Source organism: Crinia signifera, chromosome 2 (assembly GCF_055691185.1).
Source record: "Crinia signifera chromosome 2, ASM5569118v1, whole genome shotgun sequence".
Lineage (NCBI taxonomy): Eukaryota > Metazoa > Chordata > Amphibia > Anura > Myobatrachidae > Crinia > Crinia signifera.
The window spans coordinates 313,640,166-313,667,319 of NC_139218.1; the positions used below are offsets into that span (position 1 = coordinate 313,640,166).

The 27,154-nt window shown below is 44.8% G+C and overlaps 1 protein-coding gene across 3 annotated transcripts in view; it reads right to left on the reverse strand.

Annotated features, from left to right (window-relative positions):
• Nucleotides 1-17,242, reverse strand: part of ZC3H13 (zinc finger CCCH-type containing 13) — a 62,772-nt gene extending 45,530 nt beyond the window's left edge. For 2 of the 3 annotated variants that reach the window (XM_083168971.1, XM_083168970.1), the window contains exons 1-2: nt 16,826-17,242; nt 11,235-11,368 (exon numbers count right to left, since the gene is read on the reverse strand). In XM_083168971.1, coding sequence (XP_083025097.1) covers nt 11,235-11,351 — 117 coding nt within the window. In that variant the 5' untranslated portion in view covers nt 11,352-11,368; nt 16,826-17,242. The remainder of the gene's footprint in view (nt 1-11,234; nt 11,369-16,825) is intronic. The other variant, XM_083168972.1, reaches the window with a different exon arrangement.
• Nucleotides 17,243-27,154: the final 9,912 nt, after the last annotated feature.

Here is a 27,154-nt window from a genome sequence, read left to right on the forward strand (position 1 = left end):
AATATTTATTGTTAAAAGACCTCAATATTTTCATATGCGGGTTACTAGAAACCTACAAGTCAGACAAGAATTTTTTATTTTTTGTTTAAATTTATCAGAAACAAAATCAAAACCATTTACCATGCAAAGAACAAATTATATTTATATATATACACACCGTATATACTCGAGTATAAGTCAACCCGAATATAAGCTGAGGCACCTAATTTTACAACAAAAAAATGGGAAAACTTATTGACTCAAGTGGGACCCTCACTCGAGTATAAACCATGCTTATATAAGCCATGCTTTTTCAGCATAAAAATGTTCTGAAAAAGTAGGCTTATACTCGAGTATATATGGTAATTGGCATTCATAGGGGTCAATTCAATTACCCACAGAGTACGTGAATTAACGTTACAGTGGTAAGTAGATGCAGGTAACATCACCTGAACTCCTTTCGGGGTTAACCCTATGGAGAAGCAATCAAAAATCCACGTCATAAGTACTGTAAGCGTGAAATGCAGCTTCGCTTACTCTCACCAGCAAAGCTATCACGGGTAAGTGGAGTGACCCCTAAGTGCTGAAACAGTTTTTCATACACCGCATACTACAGAAGCATATAGATCAGGCATTGCCAAACTGTGGCCTTCCAGTTGTAAAACTACACATCCCGGCATGCCTTGCTGTAGTTTTAACATTCCCTAATCGTAAAATGGCAAGGTGTAAATTCAAGTCGGCTAAGGGACCTTGAGACGGTACAGGGGAGAAGAGGGGACGGAGAGAGGAGCAAGGTCAGAAACAAGTGACCCAAACGGACCCTTGCAGGCTCTCTTCGCTCGCCACACTTTGGGCACTAAAGGCAACCAGTGGTGGCGTGGATAGTGAAGGAGCAAGCCCCCCAGCCTTGCTCCTCCCCCTGGGTGTGGCAGGTCCTTTAGCCCACTAGAATTTAGCAACTACCATAGCAAAACTGTAGCAAGGCATGATGGGACTTCTAGTTTCACAGCTGGAGGGTGTTACATTCCTAATGTAGATGTAACATAGCTAATATAATGCATCAAGGAAGCTTCATAAATCTTATGAATGCGCCTTAAATTATTTAGACACAAATTAACAATTTAATATGAAAACTGCTTTATACACCACAAAAAAGAAAAAATAAGGCCACAAACACCAATAAAGATGCATATGACAATGGGCTTACAGCTACCACTACTGCTTTGTATACTCTATTTTTTATTTTTTACAAATTTTCATTAGCAGAACCACCACCAGGTCAGTACAGCTGTAGAAAGCCCAACTGACTAGGGGACCAGCAAGGACCCCGTAGATCCACCTACTTGAATTGAACTTAATTTTTCAATTCAACTATATACCGCAACAGAAACAGTAGGCCTGGAGACATTGGGATTGATGAGGAGGGGCACGGGTCCAGCCTGGGAAACCTTTCTACTGTTACTGACAGTTGTAGGTAAAAGCATGCCAATTGGAGGCAGCAAGGTTTGGGTAATGTCCTGGAGGAAGCAGACTATTATGCAACAGTAAAGAGTGCTACCCAAGAGAAAGGAGACTGATGCAATTCAGCATGCAGTGAATAGTGCCGTCCAAACTTAGGGCCTTATTTTGGTTCACTCTTTCTGACAAAATCCTTCTTAGATGGACAAAACCATGTGCACTGCAGGGGAGCATATGCAAAATGTGCAGAGAGAGTTAGATTTGGGTGGGGTTTTACTTCAAAGTGAGAGCTATATTGAAGTGTAAAAATAAAGCAGCCAGTATTTTCCCTGCACAGAAACAAAATTACTCACCCAAATCTAATTCTCTCTGCACATGTTACATCTGCCCCCCTGCAGTGCACATGGTTTTGTCCATCTAAGAAGTATTTTGTCAGAAAGAGTGAACCAAAATAAGGCCCTTAGTCCGCAATGCTATTTTGTGCTCCGTAGTAAAGTGCAAAACAGAATTGTGGCGGGGCAACATTTCAGCACCGGCATTCCCCGTCATAGCAGCACATCTGAATTGAATAGCTCCGGGAGCTCCTTTCCAGCAATATTCACTGTGCACTGAATTGAATGGACACAAATGAACAGCATTCATGGTGGGACCAAAATTATTTTATTGGTATGGAAGGGTATTAGGTAAAATAATTCATAAACATACACCCAACTAAATACAAAAATAAAAGACAATAGCAAATTCGGTACTTGTGTATTATAGTGGCGCCCCCGATGTTGGTCGTGCAATATTTTTATCGCATCGCATGCCATACACCCGATGCAACGCGATTTTACACCACTATTCGATAACAAATTGTACAAGCACCCTAATGGGTGGTTTTAAGCACCCTAATGGGTGCTTACAATGTAAAATGCACCCCCACGCCACCCCCCACTATAAACGTGAACCCGAAGCGCTCGCCACACTTTATAAAATCAACTCCGCGCCGTCGTGGATAATGGGGGTATGAAAAGGTCGTAGGACGCTCGCCACGCTTCGGGTTCATGTTTACAGTGGGGGGTGACGTGAGGGTGCATTCAACATTGTAAGCACACATCCCATCGCATTGTATGCCATATACAATGTCATACAATTTTAAAATTGTATGCCATTGCGCGATATCGCATACCATCGTATGCCTAATGGTATGCGATGCGATGGGCGCCGCTATAATACACAAGTACCGCAAATTCAAAGCAGAACTAACAAGTATGTGAATCACCATTGTAGCCCAAATAAATACAAAACATCTATTTCGGTCTTTAACTGGAATGTGTTGAAAGTGTAAAGGCCTAGAATACCTGCAATTACAGCTGATTTCAACTAAATATTGCATGTATATACAAAGGGAGAGATCTTATTTTTGCACACCTTGAAAACAGAGCCCCATTTATGCTCCTGCACAAGTGTGGAACCATAGGTCACACTGTTTGGTCCGTGCAAGGAGAACAGAAAGAAGTGGTGTGCACTTCTACTGGCCTCTCAATTTATGATGGCAGGGCTTTATGCACCATAAAAATATATGTAGGATCTCAAAAATCAGGTTAGCAAAATGCTCCCATTCAGTTATTCAATGCACAGTTGCTCAGTCTAAAGATTGATTATGTGACAATCATGAGACAGTAGTTCTTTTGTTGTTAGGAACTGGATGAGCTGCGTTACTAAGGATGCTAGTAGTCCCCCACCTTAAAAGCATAGCCAAACGTACTGTATGCAATAGTGTTCAAAATGAGATATACTGTAGATAGAAAACAGACAGGCAAGGAAAATACAGAACATATTATAGAATGTGGGGATTAGGTTCAAGTACTGCAGTCAACAGAAAATCCTAATACGGATATTCAGAAAAACAAGGGAGACAAAACAAAATATATTAAGTACATGGGTGTTGCAATACTCCCAGGATCCAGATCTAATGGATCCAGGTTCAGCAGACATGGAATAAGCCACTGCTATATTGTCTATTGCTCATGTAAGCACTGTGGGGTACCTTCTAAAGATCTGGAGTTCCTTATTCGCCCTTCCTTGCTGCTAACAAGCACTTGGCGGCTCAAGGAAGGGGTTGATGATTCTGCAATCAACGCATTTCACCTATCAAGGCTTTGTCAGGGAAAAAAATTATACATCGATAGCCCGGTCTGCCAGTGTTTTTGTTTGTATGGGAGGCAGCGTAATTTCCACCCTCTTTTGAAGAAAAGGTCTTCATAAGTTCCGCCTGTAGTTTTTGTATGGACATGGGGACTCTAGACTAATGCCCTTGCTTGGGCAGGTGTCAAAATTACGGTCTTCCCTATGAGGTGCTGGGTGGAATCTGCATCAAAACTAACCAGTTTTAAGTATAGTGACATATAAGAAGGCGTGCACACATGCACACACACATAATATGAAGGTGGGGAATGTACAGTAATTGTGACCCAATCTTCTATATATGTCTGGATCTAATAAACTGGCAATATATGGAACTGATGAAAACCATTTTGACTGGACACCAATAGAGTGTGTGGGGGGGCACGTGTTGGTAGAAATATAAAAGCAGGGGTGGTCGGGGATAGAAAGCGAATCACCCCTATGGAATAATAAAAAATATCCTGAATTAGAGAAAATATCGGACGACAATATTTGGCGTCAAAAAAATATTATTCGCATAGGGCAGTTATATTCTAATGGACAATTCAAGCCATTCAGTCACTTACAAACTGAATTTAATATTACAAATGAAAATTTTTTTAGATACCTGCAATTAAGACATGCCATCCAAAGTTAATTTGCAGGTTTAACCATAGTGACTGCTCCCTCACCGATTAAAGTAATGCTACGGAATTTAAATGAGAGGTAGAGTCTCAAGAATCTATACAGCTATTGACTCAATCCAGCTTTCTATCCCGCTGGACCAATTGAGGAAAAAAATGGGAAGTAGATATAGGGCCACTTACAACAGAAAAGAGTGTAATAGGCTCTAGAAAATATGCAACATCTAGTATTAGATACCAATAAATAAATGGTGCAATTCCCCTATCGCCAGGTTATGGGATGAGGACCTAGAGATATAAATGAAAATAAAGAAAAAAAGGGCAATAATAGAATGTATACAGATATGGTGCAGACTGGATATAAGTGCATACTTATTTCTTTTACTCTGACAAGTTTGGATTAAGATTTTCACAAGTAGTTAAAGTAATATGTAAAGGGAGAGGGGAGAGAAATACATATTATGCATGTTTGATATAGATGTGTATATATATATAATTTTCTCTGATTCCTTTATATATTCAATTAAAAATAGACAAAATTTGTACACTTTAATGACTTTATTTACAGATTGTAATAATATTTGTTATAGTCACATGCTGAGATTGAGATGCACTTTATATGAGAATTGGAAGGACAAATATATTTGCTACAGCAATTAAGTAGTTTGAATGAAGCACTTTAATGGATAAATAAAGCACTAGAATGTATTGAGTAGAATAAAGAATGTCCAGTAACAGATAATGCCCGCACCAAATATACGACAGGTAACAACCCACGCACTCTAGATGACATATGATAGGATAAATATATTTCTATAGGAATTAAGTAGTGGAAAGGAAGCACGATTATGGATAACGAAATCACGTGAATGCACGGAATATAATAAATGTATGTCTAGTAACAAATAATGCCTGTACTAAATGTATACAATGTAACAAATCTTTGCCCATACCTAAAGTATATAATACAGTGTAATACATTGAAAAAATCATGAAGGAGAAATTATGACCTATGTAATTGTATGTGCGGGATTTATGTATTGTATGTAATCTGTCTGAAATAATTTTTTATATTTGAAAAATAAAAATAAAGATTATAGAATAAAAAAGTAGGGGACTAGAATGTCAATAAGTAGTTTATACAATTGGTACAGAATACATTTTTATGGGTATAATCAATATTTAACCCTTTGAGTGCCAACATTTCTGATATGTGCAAAATATCTGCTAAAAATGCCAGAATCGCTCACATTTGTTATATAAATTCAAATAAAAAGAAAGGTGTTAAAAAATATATTTCCTATATAAAAGGTAAATATAATGAATAAAAATGTTTGCGTGGCAATTTTCAGACCTATTTTGACAAATTCAAACTCAAAGGGTTAAGGAAGGGTGCAAGCACCAGGTCAATATTGAGGCCTTTTGGGGTGAAGGTGCCCATTTCGTAAATAATTTCCGCTTCTTCTTTTCTAAGCTAAAGCTTGTCTGCAGTCTTGTATCCTTTTTAGTCCCACACATTGAAGAACATTGGGTCGCTTATGTTTTTCTTTGAAGTAAGATGGAAAACTGTGATTTTCCTTTTTAGTTACTATGTCCAGGATGGTTTTTTACTAAGGGTTGCAGAAATTGGTCAACATAGCCAGATAAGTATACCGCCAATGAGTTTGTCCCTGCCACGATGGGTCTCCCTGGTGGGTTCTGCGCATTTTTATGATTTTTGGCAAGTGGTAGTATAGCGGGATGTGTCCTCATACATCACTGTTGCACCTGCACCAAAAAGCTGCTGCCAGAACACCTGGTCCACCTGGAAAGCCTGCTTGCACTGGCTTTCCCTAGATCACGGGGCTTTGCCTATTATAAAATAAGCTCAGCACAAACGCTCAGGACACAGAATATGTGTATGGGGCCTAAGCATTATTCTAAATATGTTTATGCATTTGTTCTTTGTAAAATAAAAAGAAAACAATTGTTTAGGTGACACAGTGGGACTTAAAAAGGACATGTGCATTTCAATTCAATACTGTCTGTATATGGCTATTACATTATCAAAAAGCATAAAGAAAATTTTATGTATGTAATGAATATGGATAGATATATATATTCAAAAACAAGAAGAGGCTGGTTACCACAAGGTTTGACATAAAACTCCCAGGCAATAACTCCTACCACCTTCCAAGGCGCCGCTGGATCTCGAACAGACTGCCGGCTAGCCACCAAGACGCCCTCTGATGAAGTTTGAATACGAAATGCATTAGGGCAGGGCTAGTGACGACAGCTTTCCTTGCACCCGGCTTCTCCTGCTCCATCCACGTTCGCCTACACGCTGATACGCTGCTTGTCTTGGTGGCTAGCCGGCAGTCTGTTCGAGATCCAGCGGCGCCTTGGAAGGTGGTAGGAGTTATTGCCTGGGAGTTTTATGTCAAACCTTGTGGTAACCAGCCCACAGCGGTTATCCGCCTGGTACGAGTCTTTATTGATCTGTGTACCTGCACTTGTCTGTGTTTTAAAATAAATACGGTTTTACACTATGAGGCGCACCTCTTCTTGTTTTTGAACAGATTACCCCTTTCACTCCCGGAGTCCGGAGTGCTTCTTGGAGGTTGCTGCAGTCTCACCACAGACTTAGTGTTTTCTACAATCAGTGGACTGTCTGATTGGTTACAGCTGGTGGTTGGCTATACACTAGCGCAGGTTTACCTATACCTTTGTGCTTATATATATATATATATATATATATATATATATATATATATATATATATATATATATATATATATATATATATATATATATATATATATATATATTACACACGTACACAGAAGCAACACACTAGTGGGTACTTGTGTATTAGCACGGCGCCCACGATTTCCAACTTATGGCATCTTATACAATTTAAAATTGTATACCATTGTATATGGCATACAATGAGATGAGATGAGATTTTAATTTGTATAAGCACACTAATGGGTGCTTTCAATGTTAATTGGCCCCCATATAAGATTTTTAATTGTATAAGCACCATAATGGGTGCTTACAATGTTAAATGCACCCCCACTATCAATGCCAACCCGAAGCGCAGCGAGCCCGCGAGGGGTGGCGGTACGCGTCCTCCGACCTTTTCATACCCCCACTATCCATGTCGGCGTGGAGTTGATTTTATATAGTGTGGCGAGCGCAGAGAGCCACCGAGCCCAAAGCGCGGCAAGCCCCGCGAGCGGCCGCGTTTTACTTTACATGTATTACGCGTCCCCTCGCCACACTATATAAAATCAACTCCACGCCGACATGGATAGTGGGGGTATGAAAAGGTCGGAGGACGCGTACCGCCGCCGCTCGCCACGCTTCGGGTTGGCGTTGATAGTGAGGGTGCATTTAACATTGTAAGCACCCATTAGGGTGCTTATACAATTAAAAATCTTATATGGGGGCCAATTAACATTGAATGCAACCATTAGTGTGCTTATACAATTTAAAATCAAATCTCATCTCATCTCATAGTATGCCATGTACAATGGTATACAATTTTAAATTGTATAAGATCGGGTCCCATCGCATCACATCTCATATTAAGCCTTCGGCGCCGTGATAATACACAAGTACCCACTAGTGTATAGATTTACTAAAACAGACATGCAGTGTTGTTCCCAACAGCAACCAGATTCTAGGCGGTACATTTACTAAAGTGAGTTTTTATTATTAAAGCCAAGGGAGGAGAAGAGGAAAATAAAACTTTTTGGGAGGCACCCTTAAATTACAGAGAAATGTCCTATGTGCAAATACGGTTTTAACATAAACATAATTGGTTTCTTTGTCACAAACAAAAACGCTGCAAAAATATATGAAATAATATTAAAGCTGTATATGCTTATAGTCCAGGCCGGTTTTAGCAATTGAGTTTTTTATAGTGACTCATCTCTCCTGTTTTTATTTACCATGGTAGAGTTAATGGTATTTAGGATTTAAGCCATTGGTCACTTATTCATTGACTATCACGTATCCAGGACGATTGATATTGAAATAATTATGGTTTAATTACTCCCCGTGCCCCTTCCCTCCATACTTCCTAAAGTGAGTTTTTAAAAGTGATCTGATGCCCATAGCAATCAGATTCTAGCTATTATCCTCTAGAGGGTGCTACATAAATGATAAATAAAATTGGACTGGTTACTATAGGCAACATCTCATTTCTAAAAACTCACTTTAGTAAATTTACCAATGTCTTTCTTTTTCAGGATGCAATAAAGAAATGATAGCTAAAATCGTTTGGCTGCTATGCCAATACATCTCGTCTGTTTTAGAAGCTATAGTAAATCTATACTCAGGTTTGCAAAAAGGGATGTACAGTATTCAGATCCCTCTGCTTCCTGTCATACATATGCCTAAAATACACTATATAGACCAGGGCTGGGCAACATCGGCCCTCCGGATGTTGATGAACTACACATCCCAGCATGCCTTGCATCAGTTTCAGCATGGCCACATAGCAAAACTAATGCAAAGCATCCTGGGATGTGTAGTTCACTAACATCTGGAGGGCCGGTGTTGCCCAGCCCTGATATAGACCATAGGATTTGGTAATTACTGAATTTAGTGGTTTCAATCAGACCCATTGCTACAGGTGCAGGCTTCATTTGTAATACAAAATGGGTCGTTCTGAAGTTTTTTTTGAGTTCAAGCTTGGAACTGAGATAGGACTCCACCTTTGCAAGAAGAGAGAATATTGCTCACAGTCAACTGTAAGCAATATTAGAAAGTGGTCTGCTACAAAGCAGAAGACCACGTAAAGTCACAGTGTGGGGTCAAAAACTGCTAAGGTGCATAGTGGGTAATGGTCTCCAACGCTCTGGTGATTCCATAGCTGAAGAGATCCGAAATTCCACTGCCATTTATCTGAGCACAAAAACCGTGCGGAGGGAGCTTAATGGAATGTGTTTTCATGGCCAAGCCGCTGCATGCAAACCTCACATCCCCAAGTCCAATGTCAAGAGTCAGATGGAGTGATGTAATGCACACTAACATTGGACTGTGGAAATGTGGAAACATGTTCTGTTGAGTCACAAATCAAGGTTCTCGGTTTGATACTCAGGCAGGTTAGTCTGGGCTTGTTGGATGCCAGGAGAACGTTACATGCCTGACTGCATTATGCCAACTGTGAAGTATTGTGAAGGAGGGATAATGGTATGGGGCTCTTTTTCAGGGTTTAGGCTAAGTGCCTTATGTCCAGTAAAGGGCAATCTAAATGCTTCAGCATACCAAGATATTTTGAACATCGCTTTGCTTCTAACCTTGTGGAAACAGTTTTCTATTGCAACATGATTGTGCCCCAGTGCACAAAGCAAGGACTATGAAGACATGGTTTGAAGAGTTCGGTGTGGAAGAACTTGACTGGCCTGCACATAACACTAACCTCAATCCAACAAAGCACCTTAGTGATGAACTGAAACAGAGATTGGGAGCTAGGCCTTCTCATCCATCATCAGCGCCTGACCTCATAAATGCTCTACAGCTTGGATGGGGAACCTTCGGCCCTCCAGCTGTTGTTGAACTACACCCCAGCATGCATTGAAAGAAATTTAGCATGGCCACATAGCAAAACTGTAACAGGGCATGCTGGGATGTGTAGTTCCACAACAGCTGGAGGGTTCGAAGGTTCCCCATCCCTGCTCTACAGAATTAAAGGGGGAACCAACTCTATATTAAAGTATATGTATTTGAATACAATGTCATTACAGGGGTATGGATTATTACATAGACAGTCAATAGGTCTACCCCCAAAGGTGAACAGGGCCAAAAGGTCAACATACAAAAAGGTAGACACACAGTGTCAATGTCAACAACTGTCGACATGTGCTCAATTAGTGTAACGCTATTCTCGGCACACTATTATATTCTCCCTCTGTGCCTATTGGGATGACGGCATAGACATGCCTTGCACATTAAAAAATCATGTTAAAAAATATTAAAATATAAAAAAAATCATGAAAAACTCATGTCGACCTTGTCATGTGTCTCCCTTTTTCATACCAATATTTTGAACCCGTCGACCTATTGCATGTTGACCTTTTTCAGTAGGCCTATTGACTGTCTATCTGGAGACACTGTAGATCTATAAACCACAGTGCTGTTGGTGTAATGATCAGGCTTCCAAATAATTTTGTCCATATAGTGTACTTCAGGAACACAAGATTAAGCCAGTAGGTATATAGACCTGCTTCCGCAATTCTCAGCAAATCAAAATCTTAAAATGCATGAGCCAATTAATAATGGCTGCACAGAGCGATCAGTAAGCGCACACACATTCTGTCTAGGTGACGTGCCCTGAGAAATAAACAGCTCATTTCTGATGCATCGCGGTTCCGCAAGAGTGCAGAACTCGGACAGTGTCCTCACAAAATAATGCTTGCTAAAGTATTCGCGACATATTGAAAAGTTTTGGAAACAGGACTTTCTTAATTGGAATTATTTCACCTATAAGAGCTCTCTGCCATATAAAACATACTGGAGCATACAAAAGTCATCCCAGAGAAAATATAGAGAGGCGCTCAACCTCAAAATACATGGAAAATCAAATCCATTAGAAAGCAAGAGTCTAGGGAACAATCCAAGAAATGCACTCTCTCCACCCCTATGAATCTCGTCTAAGTATCCTGTCATGCAAGAAAAGCCTCAGTTTTGCATATGGCCAAAATATATAGTACTTGAATGCACCAATCCCACATTTAGCACAGAAGTTTCCAATTAAACCAGTTACAGCAAGCTCTACTACCACAAAACCAAGCTTCTGCACGCTCCAACACCATCTTACCACACAGATTCGTCAGATCATAAAACAGCAAAACATATTAAAAAAAATTATAACAATGTAGATTGCTGTGCAGGGTCACATTTTTTCACCTTGAGATTAAATTGGTCTCTGCATCATTTAAGAAGCAAAACTAACAGAATATGACCATTCATTTATTTTTGGACAAGTTAAAAAATGCATCTGCATTCTCCTTTTACCTCTGCGCTAGTCCCTGTGCTAGGTCCAAGCCTCTCAAAAACACTTGGTCTACGCGATGTGCTATCCGATATGGTTTTGGTATTTTCTACTGTAACCTTCCGTCGGATTTTTGACATCTTGTTCTTTTTCTTACCTATTAAAAGATAAATAAAAACAAATCTTGAAATAAGTCTCCCCCTAAACCATTATCACTTGCTATTGCAGAAACTTAGAAAATTAGGCATTAGAAAAAAAAATTAAAATAAAAAACAACACACACACTGTGCTGAAACATAAGACCACCGCATCAGTAAAATATTCCAAATATTCCTGTATATGGCAAACACTCCAAAAACAAAACGTAATAAAAAGAAAACTGCTTTGTAACTTTAAGATCCATACACACTGGGCGATTTTGTCCGTTTTAGCGATTTTCCATATCAGAACACTATGAAAAGCCATCCACCCCATTGCATATATGCTGGTAACATAAGCAGAGGAGCGTCGGGGCCAGCGATGATGCGGGAGCGTGCATCAGAGCTCACTGCTGCCCTGTATGTCCTGGGCGGCTTTTGAGCAGAAAGCAGTACGGGCAGTACGGATGGTGTAATAGTTAGCATTACTGCCTCACCGCACTGAGGTCATGGGTTCGATTCCCACTATGGCCCTAACTGTGCGGAGTTTGCATATTCTCCCCATGTTTGTGTGGGTTTCCTCCGGGTACTCCGGTTTCCTCCCACAATCCAAAAATATACTGGTAGGCTAAATGGCTCCCAACAAAATTAACCCTAGAATGTGTGTGTGTGTGTGTGTGTGTGTGTGCAGATGGTAGGGAATATAGATTGTAAGCTCCACTGGGGCAAGGACTGATGTGAATGTTTAAATATTCTCTGTAAAGTGCTGCGGAATATGTATGCGCTATATAAGAAACTGCTAATTAATAAATAAATAAAGACAGAGCAGGAACACATTCCATATTTTAAATGATACTTCAAGGACACAATAATTTATTAATATACTCAAGTTCTATTACAATGTACAAGAAATTAGACATAAATGGGGTGGCTAATTGTCAGCCCCGGAACTTAACACAGAGCAATCCATAGGAATTCTGGCAATTAACACAGCAGAATCTATGAGCTACCATGTAGGGTACCTGACAAACCATTGAATAGCTCAGAGTGCTAAACCCTGGACCATGGTAAATGTTGATGGTAACTGAATCTGCCCCTATATTACCTACCCTGGTCACTAGAAATTATTTCCAAGACATTTTGTTAATATTGTGACATGCTTATATTGAAACACTGGTTAACAGATGTCATAAAAGAAAAACAAATCTCATACTGCGTAGAACTGAACACATCTGGAATACCACACTAAAGCCAGGGGCGCAATTAGGGAGGCCAATCCCGGGATCGGCGGGATCCCGGGATTTTGGCCTAAAATAGGCGGGATTTCAATCCCGGGATTGAAGCGCTCAATCCCGGGATTCGGGGATTACTGCTGGCATGCAGAATACACTTCTTCTTTAAAAGCCGGGCAGCGCTGAGCACCTTACATGGCTCAGATGTGCTGCCCGGCTGCTAGTACTGACCCCCAAGGTGCTGCTGCTGCGGCGGCTGTGCACGGCGCAGCGCGACGTGATGTCAAGCGTCACGCTGCGCAGCCCAGCCGCCGGCATGACGCTTATTCTTCTGTCTGTTGTATTCTGTCGCCCAGCCACCCGGTTGCTGTGCCTGTGCCGCTCCCAGATACCCGCTCGCTGTGTCGCATGCTGTGAGGACCGGAGAAGGTCATGCTGCCTGTCACTGGTGTGGTGTAAGTGACAGTGCAGGGCAGGGGTGATGGGAAGGATTGGGGGGGGGGGAAATAGTTGGGAACAGTGGCATTTTTTTATTAGGGAGGCCAATCCCGGGATCCCGGGAATCCCGGGATTGAGCATTTTTCAATCCCGAATCCCGGGATTGAAAAAATGCCCTGGGATTGGCTTCCCTAGGCGCAATGGAGCGACAGGGGGTAGTTACAAAATCACCGTCAGCCCAGATCACCTATAGGCACTGGAGCAATGTTAATAAAGGAAAGAGTTATCACTATTTCATCCTTCAGTAACATACACAGTGGCGCTAGCCATTTGTCCATGTGTATGCCCCCAAGCAATGGCGATGCGCAGACCCATGTGTCGCCACCGCCCACAGGGAAACGCAGTGCATGCATGGTCTGTCCTGCTAAGGTCGCAGCTTTCTGCCTTTTAGCATAGACAAAGCGCAGCTCCGCACAGATCGCGGGTGTGCAGCAGTCCGTGCTGAAGCACATGGCTCAGATCTCGCTCCCCCGTAGCCCCTTGTGTACAGGGATTTACTATATATAATTTCCTTTACCATATATACAAAACCTGTAGTTATACAGATGGGGAAAAGCTACTCATCAAACTGGTCAAAAGAGTCATCATACCATTTTAAGAGCACACAAAGGGGGGGCCAGTGGTATTTATCTCTAACCAAGCTTTGCTAATACCAACCAAACAGCTACTATTATTTTTTAAACAGTCTGTAAATTGTAAGCTGATTGGATGCTACTTTCTCTCTCAAAATGTTATCTCTTCTACCTTTAATAAACACTCCACTAAATAAGGAAAATTCATATAAACTTTGAAAACTATATGTACAATGTTCACAGCACTTGTGCTAACCTCACAGATGTCCAACTGTGGAAAGTATGAGTTCAGTCTCCTTTTTTAAGAGCCCAAAACTATTCTTTGCTTAAATAAAAGCACAAAACAAAATATTAAGGAGGTATTCCTATATCAAAGTATGGAGAAGGTTAAAGCACTACTCAGCTTATCATACCGCTTTCACATTGCAAAGTACAGTCCAACCCTTTCACATACCTGGGTCGTCCCCCCCCATTATATACAGGGTGACCCAGGTTTAACCCTTCGTTATGCCCACATACAATAGGCAATTCACCTGAAATTTGGGTTCTTTCCCTGCAATCAATCACAGAAATTGCAGGGGAATGAGAGCAGGTCCAATGTAATGCAGGGTTCCATGTGCATCACACCGGCTGCAGAAGCCAGGCAGGCTTGGCTGGGATAGTATGCAATATATTGCATGCAAAAGGTCCATGTGATATAGAGGGCTTGAGGGGAGAAGAATTAGTGTATGGACACCATTATAACCTGGATCAATTGCCCGTTTGGTCAATCTGGGTTATTACAGTAGGTTTGGGGCTTTTGCACCGCACCACGTTATTTGTGCATGTGAAAGGGTTATAACTACACAGGCTCTGTTTGAAAAAGGGCAGATGGTTCAGTGCTTTATCTCTCTCTCCATGCTGTGATACAGTTACCCCCTTAGAGTGATTTTGTGTGCATGGTTCTTCCAAGTGCTCAGTAAGCAGCTTATGATTTCAAATAACATACATATTGAAGCTTTATTCTTAGATAGCAATATTGTATTCCAACTTTTAGAACATTGTAATGTACATTTAATTTGTTTGCCTTTTTCATTTATTACAGTTGGTTTATAGAGAACCTAAATATCACAGTACTACTAGAGAAAATAATGACTCATTCACATCAGTCCATACCCTACTAGAAGCTATGAAAAAACATTTCCCCAGATCTGCAAGTTGCTAACAATAACCACACCCTTCTTTACCCATCTGGGGCAGTATTCAATGCGTTCGGTGAGGATGGCTTTTCCTAGTTGTATTCAATCTAAGGAACAAATCTTGCCGTAAAGAGGATGGCGAGGATCCCTTTAAATGGAGAGGTTTGCCACGAATGTAGCGAGTCTGCTGCATTCTGTGGTGACCACTGCCATTTTAATGGCTGCACTCGCCATTTCCACCTCACGGGTGAGGTGGAAAAAGGGAGGGAGTTGAATACACTGACAGCATGCTGTCGGCACTTCTTCATCGTCAGGGCATTGAATATACCTCCTGATCTCTGAGGATTTAAGTTATTTTAGCAAATAGGTTGAAGAGATATTACACATTTTAGACTGGAATAAAATTCAGAAAACGGGGTACACAAATTTTTTACCATAAGATTAAAAATTTGCTTCCTATATACAGATACACGGATATTGATATGGGAAAAGTTTACTTCAGTTATGTTACAAATGTACATATGTCAGTTTATTGTACCCCATGTCCTGAACTGTTACCTTTAAGGGGTGTACACACGGAGCTAATTTGTGCTATTTTCTAAGCAATCTGACTAGATTGCTTAGAAAGTAAGCACAGATCTCTCCGTGTGTATGCTCCGAGAGATTAAATATCTCTTGCTAACTAAATCAGTGCATGCAGTGAAAATCTAGTCAGATTGCTTAGCAAATGACTGCAAATCTCTCTGTGTGAACAGAATGAGAGATACTGATCGCAATCTCTCATTCTGAACAACTACCCAGCCTTTTTTTGCTTAAGCAAAATTGCTTAGCACAAATCTCTGCATGTGTATGTGCTCTCCATGGGAGACCTTGACACCAGCAAAATTGCTTAGCACAGATCTCTACGTGTGTATGCCCCTTTACACTGGTACTTTCCAAAATACAGCCTCTCTTCCCCACAATAACCATGAAGACAGGTTCATTCATCTGTATGGAATAGGACTTTTTATATGTCACTAATGTAAGAAAAAGCTGTAAGGGTATGAGCTCTTAAGATTTCTGGTACACACATTACATACATCTATTAATGTATTTAAAAGGGTTATGGCCTCACTTTCTCTGTAATAAAGGGGGGGGGGGTGCTATAGAAGTAAATAATAAATTTGTGTTCTGTAGTTTTATGCTGGAGTGGTGGAAGGCTGCAAGAAGTCTCAGCAACACATGATTGTAGGACAAAGTACAGGCACAGCCTGGCAAATACACACACACATACATACATACATACATACAGCCTGGCGCGCACATACATACAGCCTGGCGTGTGCGCGCACACACATACATACAGACTGCCTGGCACGCGCGCGCACACACACACACACATAGCCTGGCGCGCGCACACACACACAGCCTGGTGCGCACGCACACACAGCCTGGCACGGGCGCGCACACACAGCCTGGCGCGCGCGCGCACACACAGCCTGGCGCGCGCGCGCACACACAGCCTGGCGCGCGCGCGCACACACAGCCTGGCGCGCGCGCGCACACACAGCCTGGCGCGCGCGCACACACAGCCTGGCGCGCGCGCACACACAGCCTGGCGCGCGCGCACACACAGCCTGGCGCGCGCGCACACACAGCCTGGCGCGCGCGCACACACAGCCTGGCGCGCGCGCACACGCACACACAGCCTGGCGCGCGCGCGCGCACACAGCCTGGCGCGCGCGCACGCACACACAGCCTGGCGCGCGCGCACGCACACACAGCCTGGCGCGCGCGCACGCACACACAGCCTGGCGCGCGCACACAGCCTGGCGCGCGCGCGCACGCAGCCTGGCACACACGCAGCCTGGCACGCACGCATGCAGCCTGGCACGCACGCACCCTGGCGCGCGCACACGCAGCCTGACGCGCGCACACACAATCATACAGCCTGGCACACACACAATCATACAGCCTGGCACACACACAACATCCCCCCTCTGTCTCTCAGCTCTCACCAATCTTTGCTCGGTAGCGGCGGCGTCCGCCGCCGGCAACAGAGTCCCGTGCCGTGACCGCTGTTTGTCTGGTGGCCGCTCCTGGGAGCTCTGCGGCGTCTCCCAGTGCCGCGGACCGACCGACCGGTCGAGCACGGCGAAAACCGCCGTCTTTAGCCGCCTCCCCGGGCAGCTGCCGCCGCGGCTCCTCCTTCCCCCTCTTCCTCTTTCTCTTCTTCCACCACTGCGGCCGCCGCCGGTCCCGGCCTCCGGGAGCGATCGTGACGCAGCACGGCAACACACTACCAGGTAATAGGGATGAGAGAAGTCAGCCTCAGGCCGGACAAGCGCCGCTCAGCCTGCTGGGAGCACGGAGGCGGAAATGGCCGGGGCGAGCAAGGAGGATGTCTGAGAGAACGCGGGGTCACGCCGCACGCTCGACGCATGCGCACTTTGCCCACACTTGTATACGTCGCGAGAACGAGGCAGCAGGAGGAGGAGGCTGTAGCTAGCTAGGCTTGCTTGCACTACAGCCGGTGGCAATGCATCTCGGAAGCTGACACTGGGCTTGATGTATATTGAATGATACTGATACACACAATGCAGACGACACATAAAGTAACTTTTTTTTTTCCTAATAGGGAGGATTAGAAAACTTACACAACTGAGGTTGTGTCTCATTGTTGCAACCAACCAGATTCTAATGGTGATTTATCAAATCTTGAAGAAAGATAAAGTAACCAATCAGCTATAGCTATCATGTTGCATACTGTGCTTATTAGGTGCAATACCTCCCGACTTTCTGAAATTCAAAATCGAGACCTGCTGTGCCTAAGCCCTAATTGCACCCATACAATGCGATTTGGGCCTGACATTTAACCCAATTCTGGCGGATTGGCCATGAAATCAGCCCAATTTGCATGTGTATGACATCCGATGCGTGGTCCTGTGTGGATCGGAGCCAGAGATCATGGGTGACATTTAATAGAATGAGAGTTTTTCGCACTTTCAAAATCGCCCATTATCGCACTTTTTTAAAATCACATTTTTGCCGCAGATTCGCATATTTAATGAGGTGCGTGTTCCGGAAAGAAAAGTGCGATAATGTGCGAATTTTCGGCATGAAAATGTGCGAATTTTAGGCATGAAAATGTGTAAATTTGAGGTAATGTGCGATTTTGTGTTTGTAAGAAAAAAAAATGTGTGGGTCCCCCATCCTGAGCATAACCAGCCCCGGGCTCATTGAGCCGGACCTGGTTCCAAAAATACAGGGGACAAAAAGCGTAGGGGTCCCCCGTATTTCTGAAACCAGCCCCGGACTCTTGGACCGGTCCTGGTTCCAAAAATACGGGGGACAAAAAATCTGGGGGTCCCCCGTATTTTGAAACCAGCACCAGGCTCCATGCCACAGCCGGGGGACACTTTTTACATAAGGTCCCCTGGCCGAAACATGAGCACCATGGCTGGTTAGCCTTGGACGGGGTACCTGGAGGAGTGGGGACCCCCCAATAAAGGCCCCCCCAGGCTTCACCCGTCCAGGGCTGAAGCCCGGGGCTGTCACCGGCGTCCATGGCCAGTGGACACCGGCCTGATAGGGTTAAATCTGTCAATCCTAACATTGCTTTATACAGGAGAACTACAAGTACCAGCAGACCTCCCCCGCAGGTTGGGACTTGGAGAACCACAAGTCCCAGCATGCGGGGCATTAATGGGCCCGCTGGGACTTGTAGTCCACCTGTAAAAAGAATGTTAAAAGAAAACACACAGAGAAGTATAACTTTATTACATACACATACATACCTCACTTTTACACCAACATACTTACCGATCCAGGATCCAGCGATGGTCTCCCTCCTGCATAGACGGCTCAGCCCGCACTGACACTGCGGGATGTTGGAGCCCGGTGCTGGTTTCAAAATACGGGGGACCCCCAGATTTTTTGTCCTCCGTATTTTTGGAACCAGGACCGGTCCAAGAGTCCGGGGCTGGTTTCAGAAATACGGGGGACCCCTTGCCAGCGCCCATCCAGCTACTCAGTAGCTCCAGCCCTGTGTTCAGTTTAATACCCAATAAGTCCCCTATCTGGCTAGATCATGTTTACGATGTGCAGCCAAGGAGCAGTGGGCGCTTCGTGCAGCACTGAGTTGGTCTGCGAGTGTGCTGTGCTGTGTATCTGTTTTCATCAGTTTAATATCTAATAAGACCACTATCTGGCTTGATCGTGTTGTTTACCACCAGCTAAGGAGCAGTGGGCGATTCAACGGCATTCTGCAGGCAGTGGCAGAAACGCTCCTGTCACTTAGGCCATCTTCCGACGGCATCTGGTTGTGTGATGCAGGGTGAGAGCGGCATCGATGGACTCCCAGAATAATGCAGGATGAGAGCGGCAGTGGCAGACTCCCGAAATAATGCAGGGTGACAGCTGTAGTGGCAGACTCCCAAAATAATGCAGGGTGAGAGCTGCAGTGGCAGACTCCCAGAATAATGCAGGGTGAGAGCGGCAGTGACAGACTCCCAGAATAATGCAGGGTGAGATCGGCAGTGGCAGACTCCCAGAATAATGCAGGGTGAGAGCGGCAGTGGCAGACTCCCGAAATAATGCAGGGTGAGAGCTGCAGTGGAAGACTCCCAAAATAATGCAGGGTGAGAGCTGCAGTGGCAGACTCCCAGAATAATGCAGGGTGAGAGCGGCAGTGGCAGACTCCCAGAATAATGCAGGGGGAGAGCGGCAGTGGCAGACTCCCGGAATAATGCAGGGTGAGAGCTGCAGTGGCAGACTCCCAGAATATAGGACATGCACACTTTAACAAACCAAGCATTTCAGCGACAGGGCCTACAAAACTGTGGCTGAAATTATTGGTTTGTTTGGGCCCCCACACAAAAAAAAACAATTCATAATATCTCCCTGTATAAACTGGCTCTACCATGACAAGATGTCATCGTCACTCGTCATCCTCCTCTGATTCCTCGCCCCCTTTAGTGTGTACTTCCTCATTCTCACAGATTATCAATTCGTCCCCGCTGGACTCCACAATCACAGGTCCCGTTATAATCTCTGGAGGCAATTCCTGGTCTTCATTGAATAATTGATCATTCATTTTTATAAACATCATCTTCTTCACATTTTGCGGAAGCAACCTCCTTCGCCGCTCACTGACCAGGTTCCCCGCTGCACTAAAAACTCTTTCGGAGTACACACTGGAGGGGGGACAACTCAGGTAAAATAGAGCCAGTTTGTACATGGGCTTCCAAACTGCCTTTTTTTCCTGCCAGTACAGGAAGGGACTGTCTGACATGTCTACTTGGATGCTGTCACCAAAGTAATCCTCCACCATTTTTTTCAATGGTGACAGCATCCAATGCACCGACAGTAGACATGTCAGCAATAGTTGCCAGGTCCTTTAGTCCAGACCAGATGTCCAAACCCCCTCCTGCCTGCCCTGCATCCCCACCAGCGGGTTGTGTGGGAAATCACAGCTGTTTCCTCACAGGCACAGGTGTGGGAAAAAATGAAGGAGGAGCTGGGGCTGTGTCACAGTCCCCTTCAGATGACAATCTCCTGACCAGCAGGTCTTTGCACCTTTGTAGACTTGTGTCTGCCGGAAACAGAGACACAACATATGCTTTAAACCGAGGATCGAGCACGGTGGCCAAAATGTATTCCTCTGACTTTAGCAGACTGACCACCCTCATATCCTGGCAAAGCGTATGGAGGGCTTCATCCACAAGAGCGACATGCTTTGCGGAATCGCTATGCTTTAGCTCCTCCTTCACTTTCTCTAACTGCTTCTGCAACAGCCTGATCAAGGGAATCACCTGATTAATGCTGGCAGTGTCGGAGCTGACTTCACGTCTGGCTAGTTGAAACTGCTGGAGAACCTTGCACAACATGGAAATCAGCCTCCACTGCGCTTGAGTCAGGTGCAGCCCTGCTCCTCTGCCTATGTCGTAGGTGGCCGTGTAGGCTTGAATGGCCTTTTGCTGCTCCTCCATCCTCTGCAGCATATAGAAGGTGGAGTTCCAGCACGTCACCACCTCTTTTTTAAGCTGATGGCAGGGCAGGTTGAGGAGTTTTTGCTGCCACTCCAGCCTTCGGCAGGCAGTGGCAGAATGCTGAAAGTGTCCGCAAATTTTGTGGGCCACCGCAAGCATCTCCTGCACGCTCCTGTCTCTACCAATGAAATGCTGCACCACCAAATTTATTGTGTGGGCAAAACATGGCACGTGCTGGAAATTGCCCATGTTTAATGCCCGCGCAATGCTACTAGCGTTGTCTGATACCACAAATCCCCAGGAGAGTCTAAGGGGGGTAAGCCACTGGGAGATGATTTTCCTCAGTTTCTCAGAGGTTGTTGGCGTTGTGCCTCTTCCTGAAACCGGTGATACACAGCGTAGCCTGCCTTGGAAGGAGCTGGCGTGCAGGAGATGCTGCTTCTGTGGAAGGCGATGCATCTACCCAGTGGGCTGTCACAGTCATATAGTCCTTAGTTTGCCCTGATCCACTTGTCCACATGTCTGTAGTTAAGTGGACAGTGGGTACAGCTGCATTTTTCAGGGCACTGAGTACACTTTTTCTGATGTCCCTGTACATAGCGGATATCAGCTGCCTAGTGAAGTGGAATCTAGATGGGATTTGGTACCGGGGACACAATACCTCCATCAACCGTCTAAATCCCACTCCACTGATGGCGGACACCAGACGCACGTCTAACACCAACATAGCTGTCAAGGCCGCAGTTATCCGCTTTGTTATGACTGCTGTCGTATTTCGTCCTCATGGCAAACGACTGTTGCACGGTCAATTGCTTAGTGAAAGACATAGCGGTCTTGCGACTTCCCCTCTGGGATGATGACCGACTCCCAGCAGCAGCATCATCAGTAGTAGGCGTATCGCTGCAGGATCCTCCGGAGGAATCTCGGATAGAAGGGGAGTCAGTCATGCTGGTGACATGGCCTGCAGGACTCCCCCTGATCCGGATCAAGGAGGAATTTGATGAGGAGGGAGTTGGTGCTGTGCTTTTTAGGTGCTTGGCTCCAAAAGGAGGACCAAGGGATTTAGGTGTCCCTGGACTGCTAGCCGCAGTTCCTGAACTAAACACTGATTTATGAAGGGTCTTCAGGTGACATATAAGGGAGGATGTCCCTAGGTGGGCAAGATCCTTACCCCTGCTTACATAGCTACATATGGCATTACATATGTTGTCCGATATCGGATAAAAAACTTTTCCAGACCGTAGATGTGGTTTTATTGGTCCTCTGCTCAGGCATGACGATGGGCTTTTTCATCCCATGGACAACAACTGTTTCCACCCCTGGTGCCTCATTCCCCCCCCCCCTCTGTGCCTCATTTAAGCAAACCACGTCAGCATCCTCCTCGTCAACTTCCTCCACAGCACCAGCTTTATCAATATCCTCCTCCTGGTGTACAACATCACCTTCCAGTGGCGTAGCTATAGCTCCGCAGCCCCCGCGGTGGCGGGGAGGCGCAGAGAACATGTGGGCGCCAGGGGTCTGCGGGGCTATAGTTACCCGCTGCTCTCTTGCCTGCCTTCATGGTCCCGTCGCCGTCTCTCCGTCTCCCGGCACCGGCTCCTGCTGCTATAATGAAAACGGACTCTTAGAAAATGGCTGCCCCCATACTGCAGACAGTTTTCTGTCTGCAGTATGGGGGCAGCCATTTTCTAAGAGTCCGTTTTCATTATAGCAGCAGGAGCCGGCGACGGGACCGTGACTGCAGATTCGGCCGGGCAGGTAAGAGCATCGGGGAGGGGGAGGGCAGGGGGGGGGCACCGAATTTTAGCGGCGGGAGGGCGCATAATAGGTAGTTACGCCACTGTCACCTTCATTATTATAATCTGGAACTAGACTGTGGGTGATCCTTCCAGCATATGCAGAGGGTGTACTGCAAATGGTGGAAGGAGCCACCTCTTCACGTACAGTGATGGGAAGATCCGGCATCACAACCACCGACACGCTTGGACTCTCCTTGGGGATTTGTGGTATGTCTCAGAGGTGGAACTACCATTGGTGCAGCAGGTGCATTGTGTCACATCCACCATGGCTGTCACCCAAGTCCCCTGTGCTGTGCCCAGGTCCTCTATCAGCATGTCTCACACTCTGGCGCTCACCTCTGCTCTTGTTCCTTGTCTTGGTGGGGTAGATGTTCCCGCATGGTGACAGTGGTACTGTGTGCTCCGGTGCCATGCAGGGCATGAGTGGCGTGAGACAAGAACCGCCATGTGTGTTTGTGCCTGGTTAGGCCTCTGTCTGAACGCCGGCAGCTGCGCACGCTCACTGCCGGCTGGATTCTGTCGCCTCCGCTTGCGGCCGCCATCTTTCTGGATTCCTCAGCCTGTACTGTTCGGCTCCACCTCTCCTGTCAATAGGCTATCCAATAGCCGCGCAGCTCACTCCTTAAGTACTGACTGGCCGGGCAAGACCGGCAGTCAGTACAATGATGTCTATGCCTAAGCATCATTGATCTCTCCTGGCTCTGTAGTACTCACAACAATCCTGTGCCTCCGGTGAAGTGTTCTACTCCTGCTGATCGTCTCACTGCTCTCCCTGTGCACCAAGGAACCTGCTGCCGCCAATACGAACTGGACAAGGTTAGCCCCCCAAAGGGGTATTATCTTTATTCTCATTCCCGACGGTTATTATCCACGGTCACTCCTGATTGCAGCTACGGTCTAATCCAGCAAGGACATCAGACATCTTCATTAATTCTTTATCCAATCCTTCAACCAATACTCCAATCCTTCAACCAATCATCCAATCCTTCAACCAATCATCCAATCCTTCAACCAACCATCCAATCCTTCAACCAATCTTTCAATCCTTCAACCAATACTCCAATCCTTCAACCAATCATCCAATCCTTCAACCAATCTTTCAATCCTTCAACCAATCATCCAATCCTTCAACCAAACATCCAATCCTTCAGCCAATTCTTCAGCCAATCCTACAATATTCCTTCCAATTACCAAGCATCATCATATTCTACAATAAAGTATTGTATTATTGACTTTTATCATTGCATAATCTACAGTATACTATTTGTGCCACCATTGCCAACTTGTATCGCAGTATCTTTATTAAACCAGATTTATTTTATCTCATTGCTTCACTCCCTTCTGTCATTGATGCAACAACATTATATTAAAGCACCCAGCCTCCGATACACTCCAGCTGATGCTTCACAAAACGTGACACATTGCACTGGGGCCCATGAGGATGAAGGGGTCCACTGTTGCCACCCACTGCTGTGTGGTATATTGTGAACTTGGGTCGGAGTGGAGCCCAAATTATATTTTTGCACCAGGGCCAACCCCTCACATGTTCCACTACTGATATGTCTTTAGAAGGCAGAGTTGTTTGCTGTGTTTTTGTCGGTGTCAGCTTAACTCTCTTAAATTCACTATAGGGCAGGGGGAGAGGAGGAGGACTTTGATCGTCATGTGAAGCTGAACCACTAGTCATGCACTTAGGCCATGACCTTAGCCGTTCCTTGCCACTCCGTGTCGTAAATGGCATATTGGCAAGTTTACATTTCTCTTCCAACGATTTACATTTATTTTTTCGAATCCTTTTACTGAACTTTGGGTTCGATTTTACATGCCCTCTGCTTTCACACTGGGCATCGGCCTTGGCAGACGACGTTGATGGCATTTCATTGTCTATGTCGTCATGACAAGTGGCAGTAGCTTCAGAACTACAAGAAAGCGGCTCTTCATCTTACCCTATTTTTTTATCCTCCATATTTTGGATCTCCATTATTTTTGTGAAGTTATGTCACAGGACAGCACCACTAGTAGGTAGGCCCCAGCCAACTGGACTTATATACTGCAATAGGTACTGGTCGGCAGGGGCAACAGCAAACTGGAATTTTATTCTGTGATAGGTACTGGTAGCCAGTGACAAAAGCCGATTGGAATTATAAAATACTGCGTTAGGTACTGGTTGCCAGTGGCAACAGCAAACTGGAATTATATGCTGCGATAGGTACGGGTAGCCAGTGACAACAGCCGACTGGATTTATAAAATACTGCGTTAGGTACTGGTCGCCAGTGGCAACAGCAAACTGGAATTATATACTGCGTTAGGTACGGGTAGCCAGTGACAACAGCCGACTGGAATTATAAAATATTGTGTTAGGTACTAGTAGCCACTATCCAGTGGCAACAGCAAACTGGAATTATATACTGCGATAGGTACAGGTAGCCAGTGACAACAGCCGACTGGAATTATAAAATACTGCATTAGGTACTGGTCGCCAGGGACAACAGCAAACTGGAATTATATACTGTGATAGGAACGGGTAGCCAGTGACAACAGTCGACTGGAATTATAAAATACTGCATTAGGTACTGGTCGCCAGTGGCAACAGCAAACTGGAATTATATACTGCGATAGGTACGGGTAGCCAGTGACAACAGCCGACTGGAATTATAAAATATTGCATTAGGTACTGGTCGCCAGTGGCAACAGCAAACTGGAATTATATACTGCGATAGGTACAGGTAGCCAGTGACAACAGCCGACTGGAATTATAAAATATTGCATTAGGTACTGGTCGCCAGTGGCAACAGCAAACTGGAATTATATACTGCGATAGGTACGGGTAGCCAGTGACAACAGCCGACTGGAATTATAAAATATTGCATTAGGTACTGGTCGCCAGTGGCAACAGCAAACTGGAATTATATACTGCGATAGGTACAGGTAGCCAGTGACAACAGCCGACTGGAATTATAAAATATTGCATTAGGTACTGGTCGCCAGTGGCAACAGCAAACTGGAATTATATACTGCGATAGGTACGGGTAGCCAGTGACAACAGCCGACTGGAATTATAAAATATTGCGTTAGGTACTGGTAGCCATTAGCCAGTGGCAACAGCAAACTGGAATTATAAAATACTGCGTTAAGTACTGGTCGCCAGGGGCAACAGCAAACTGGAATTATATACTGTGATAGGTACGGGTAGCCAGTGACAACAGCCGACTGGAACAAGTGGCAGCAGCTTCAGAACTACAAGAAAGCGGCTCTTCATCTTACCCTATTTTTTTATCCTCCATATTTTGGATCTCCATTATTTTTGTGAAGTTATGCCACAGGACAGCACCACTAGTAGGTAGGCCCCAGCCAACTGGACTTATATACTGCAATAGGTACTGGTCGCCAGTGGCAACAGCAAACTGGAATTATATACTGCGATAGGTACTGGTAGCCAGTGACAAAAGCCGATTGGAATTATAAAATACTGCGTTAGGTACTGGTCGCCAGTGGCAACAGCAAACTGGAATTATATACTGCGTTAGGTACGGGTAGCCAGTGACAACAGCCGACTGGAATTATAAAATACTGCGTTAGGTACTGGTATCCACTAGCCAATGGCAACAGCCGACTGGAAAAATATAAAATATTGTGTTAGGTACTGGTAGCCACTATCCAGTGGCAACAGCAAACTGGAATTATAAAATACTGCATTAGGTACTGGTCGCCAGGGGCAACAGCAAACTGGAATTATATACTGTGATAGGAACGGGTAGCCAGTGACAACAGTCGACTAGAATTATAAAATACTGCATTTGGTACTGGTCGCCAGTGGCAACAGCAAACTGGAATTATATACTGCGATAGGTACGGGTAGCCAGTGACAACAGCCGACTGGAATTATAAAATATTGCATTAGGTACTGGTCGCCAGTGGCAACAGCAAACTGGAATTATATACTGCGATAGGTACAGGTAGCCAGTGACAACAGCCGACTGGAATTATAAAATATTGCATTAGGTACTGGTCGCCAGTGGCAACAGCAAACTGGAATTATAAAATATTGCGTTAGGTACTGGTAGCCACTAGCCAGTGGCAACAGCAAACTTGAATTGTAAAATACTGCATTAGGTATTGGTCGCCAGGGGCAACAGCAAACTGGAATTATATACTGCGATAGGTACGGGTAGCCAGTGACAACAGCCGATTGGAATTATAAAATACTGCATTAGGTACTGGTCGCCAGGGGCAACAGCAAACTGGAATTATATACTGCAATAGGTACGGGTAGCCAGTGACAACAGCCGACTGGAATTATAAAATACTGTGTTAGGTACTGGTAGCTACTAGCCAGTGGCAACAGCAAACTGGAATGATAAAATACTGCGTTAGGTACTGGTCGCCAGGGGCAACAGCAAACTGGAATTATATACTGTGATAGGTACGGGTAGCCAGTGACAACAGCCGACTGGAATTATAAAATACTGTGTTAGGTACTGGTAGCTACTAGCCAGTGGCAACAGCAAACTGGAATTATAAAATACTGCGTTAGGTACTGGTCGCCAGGGGCAACAG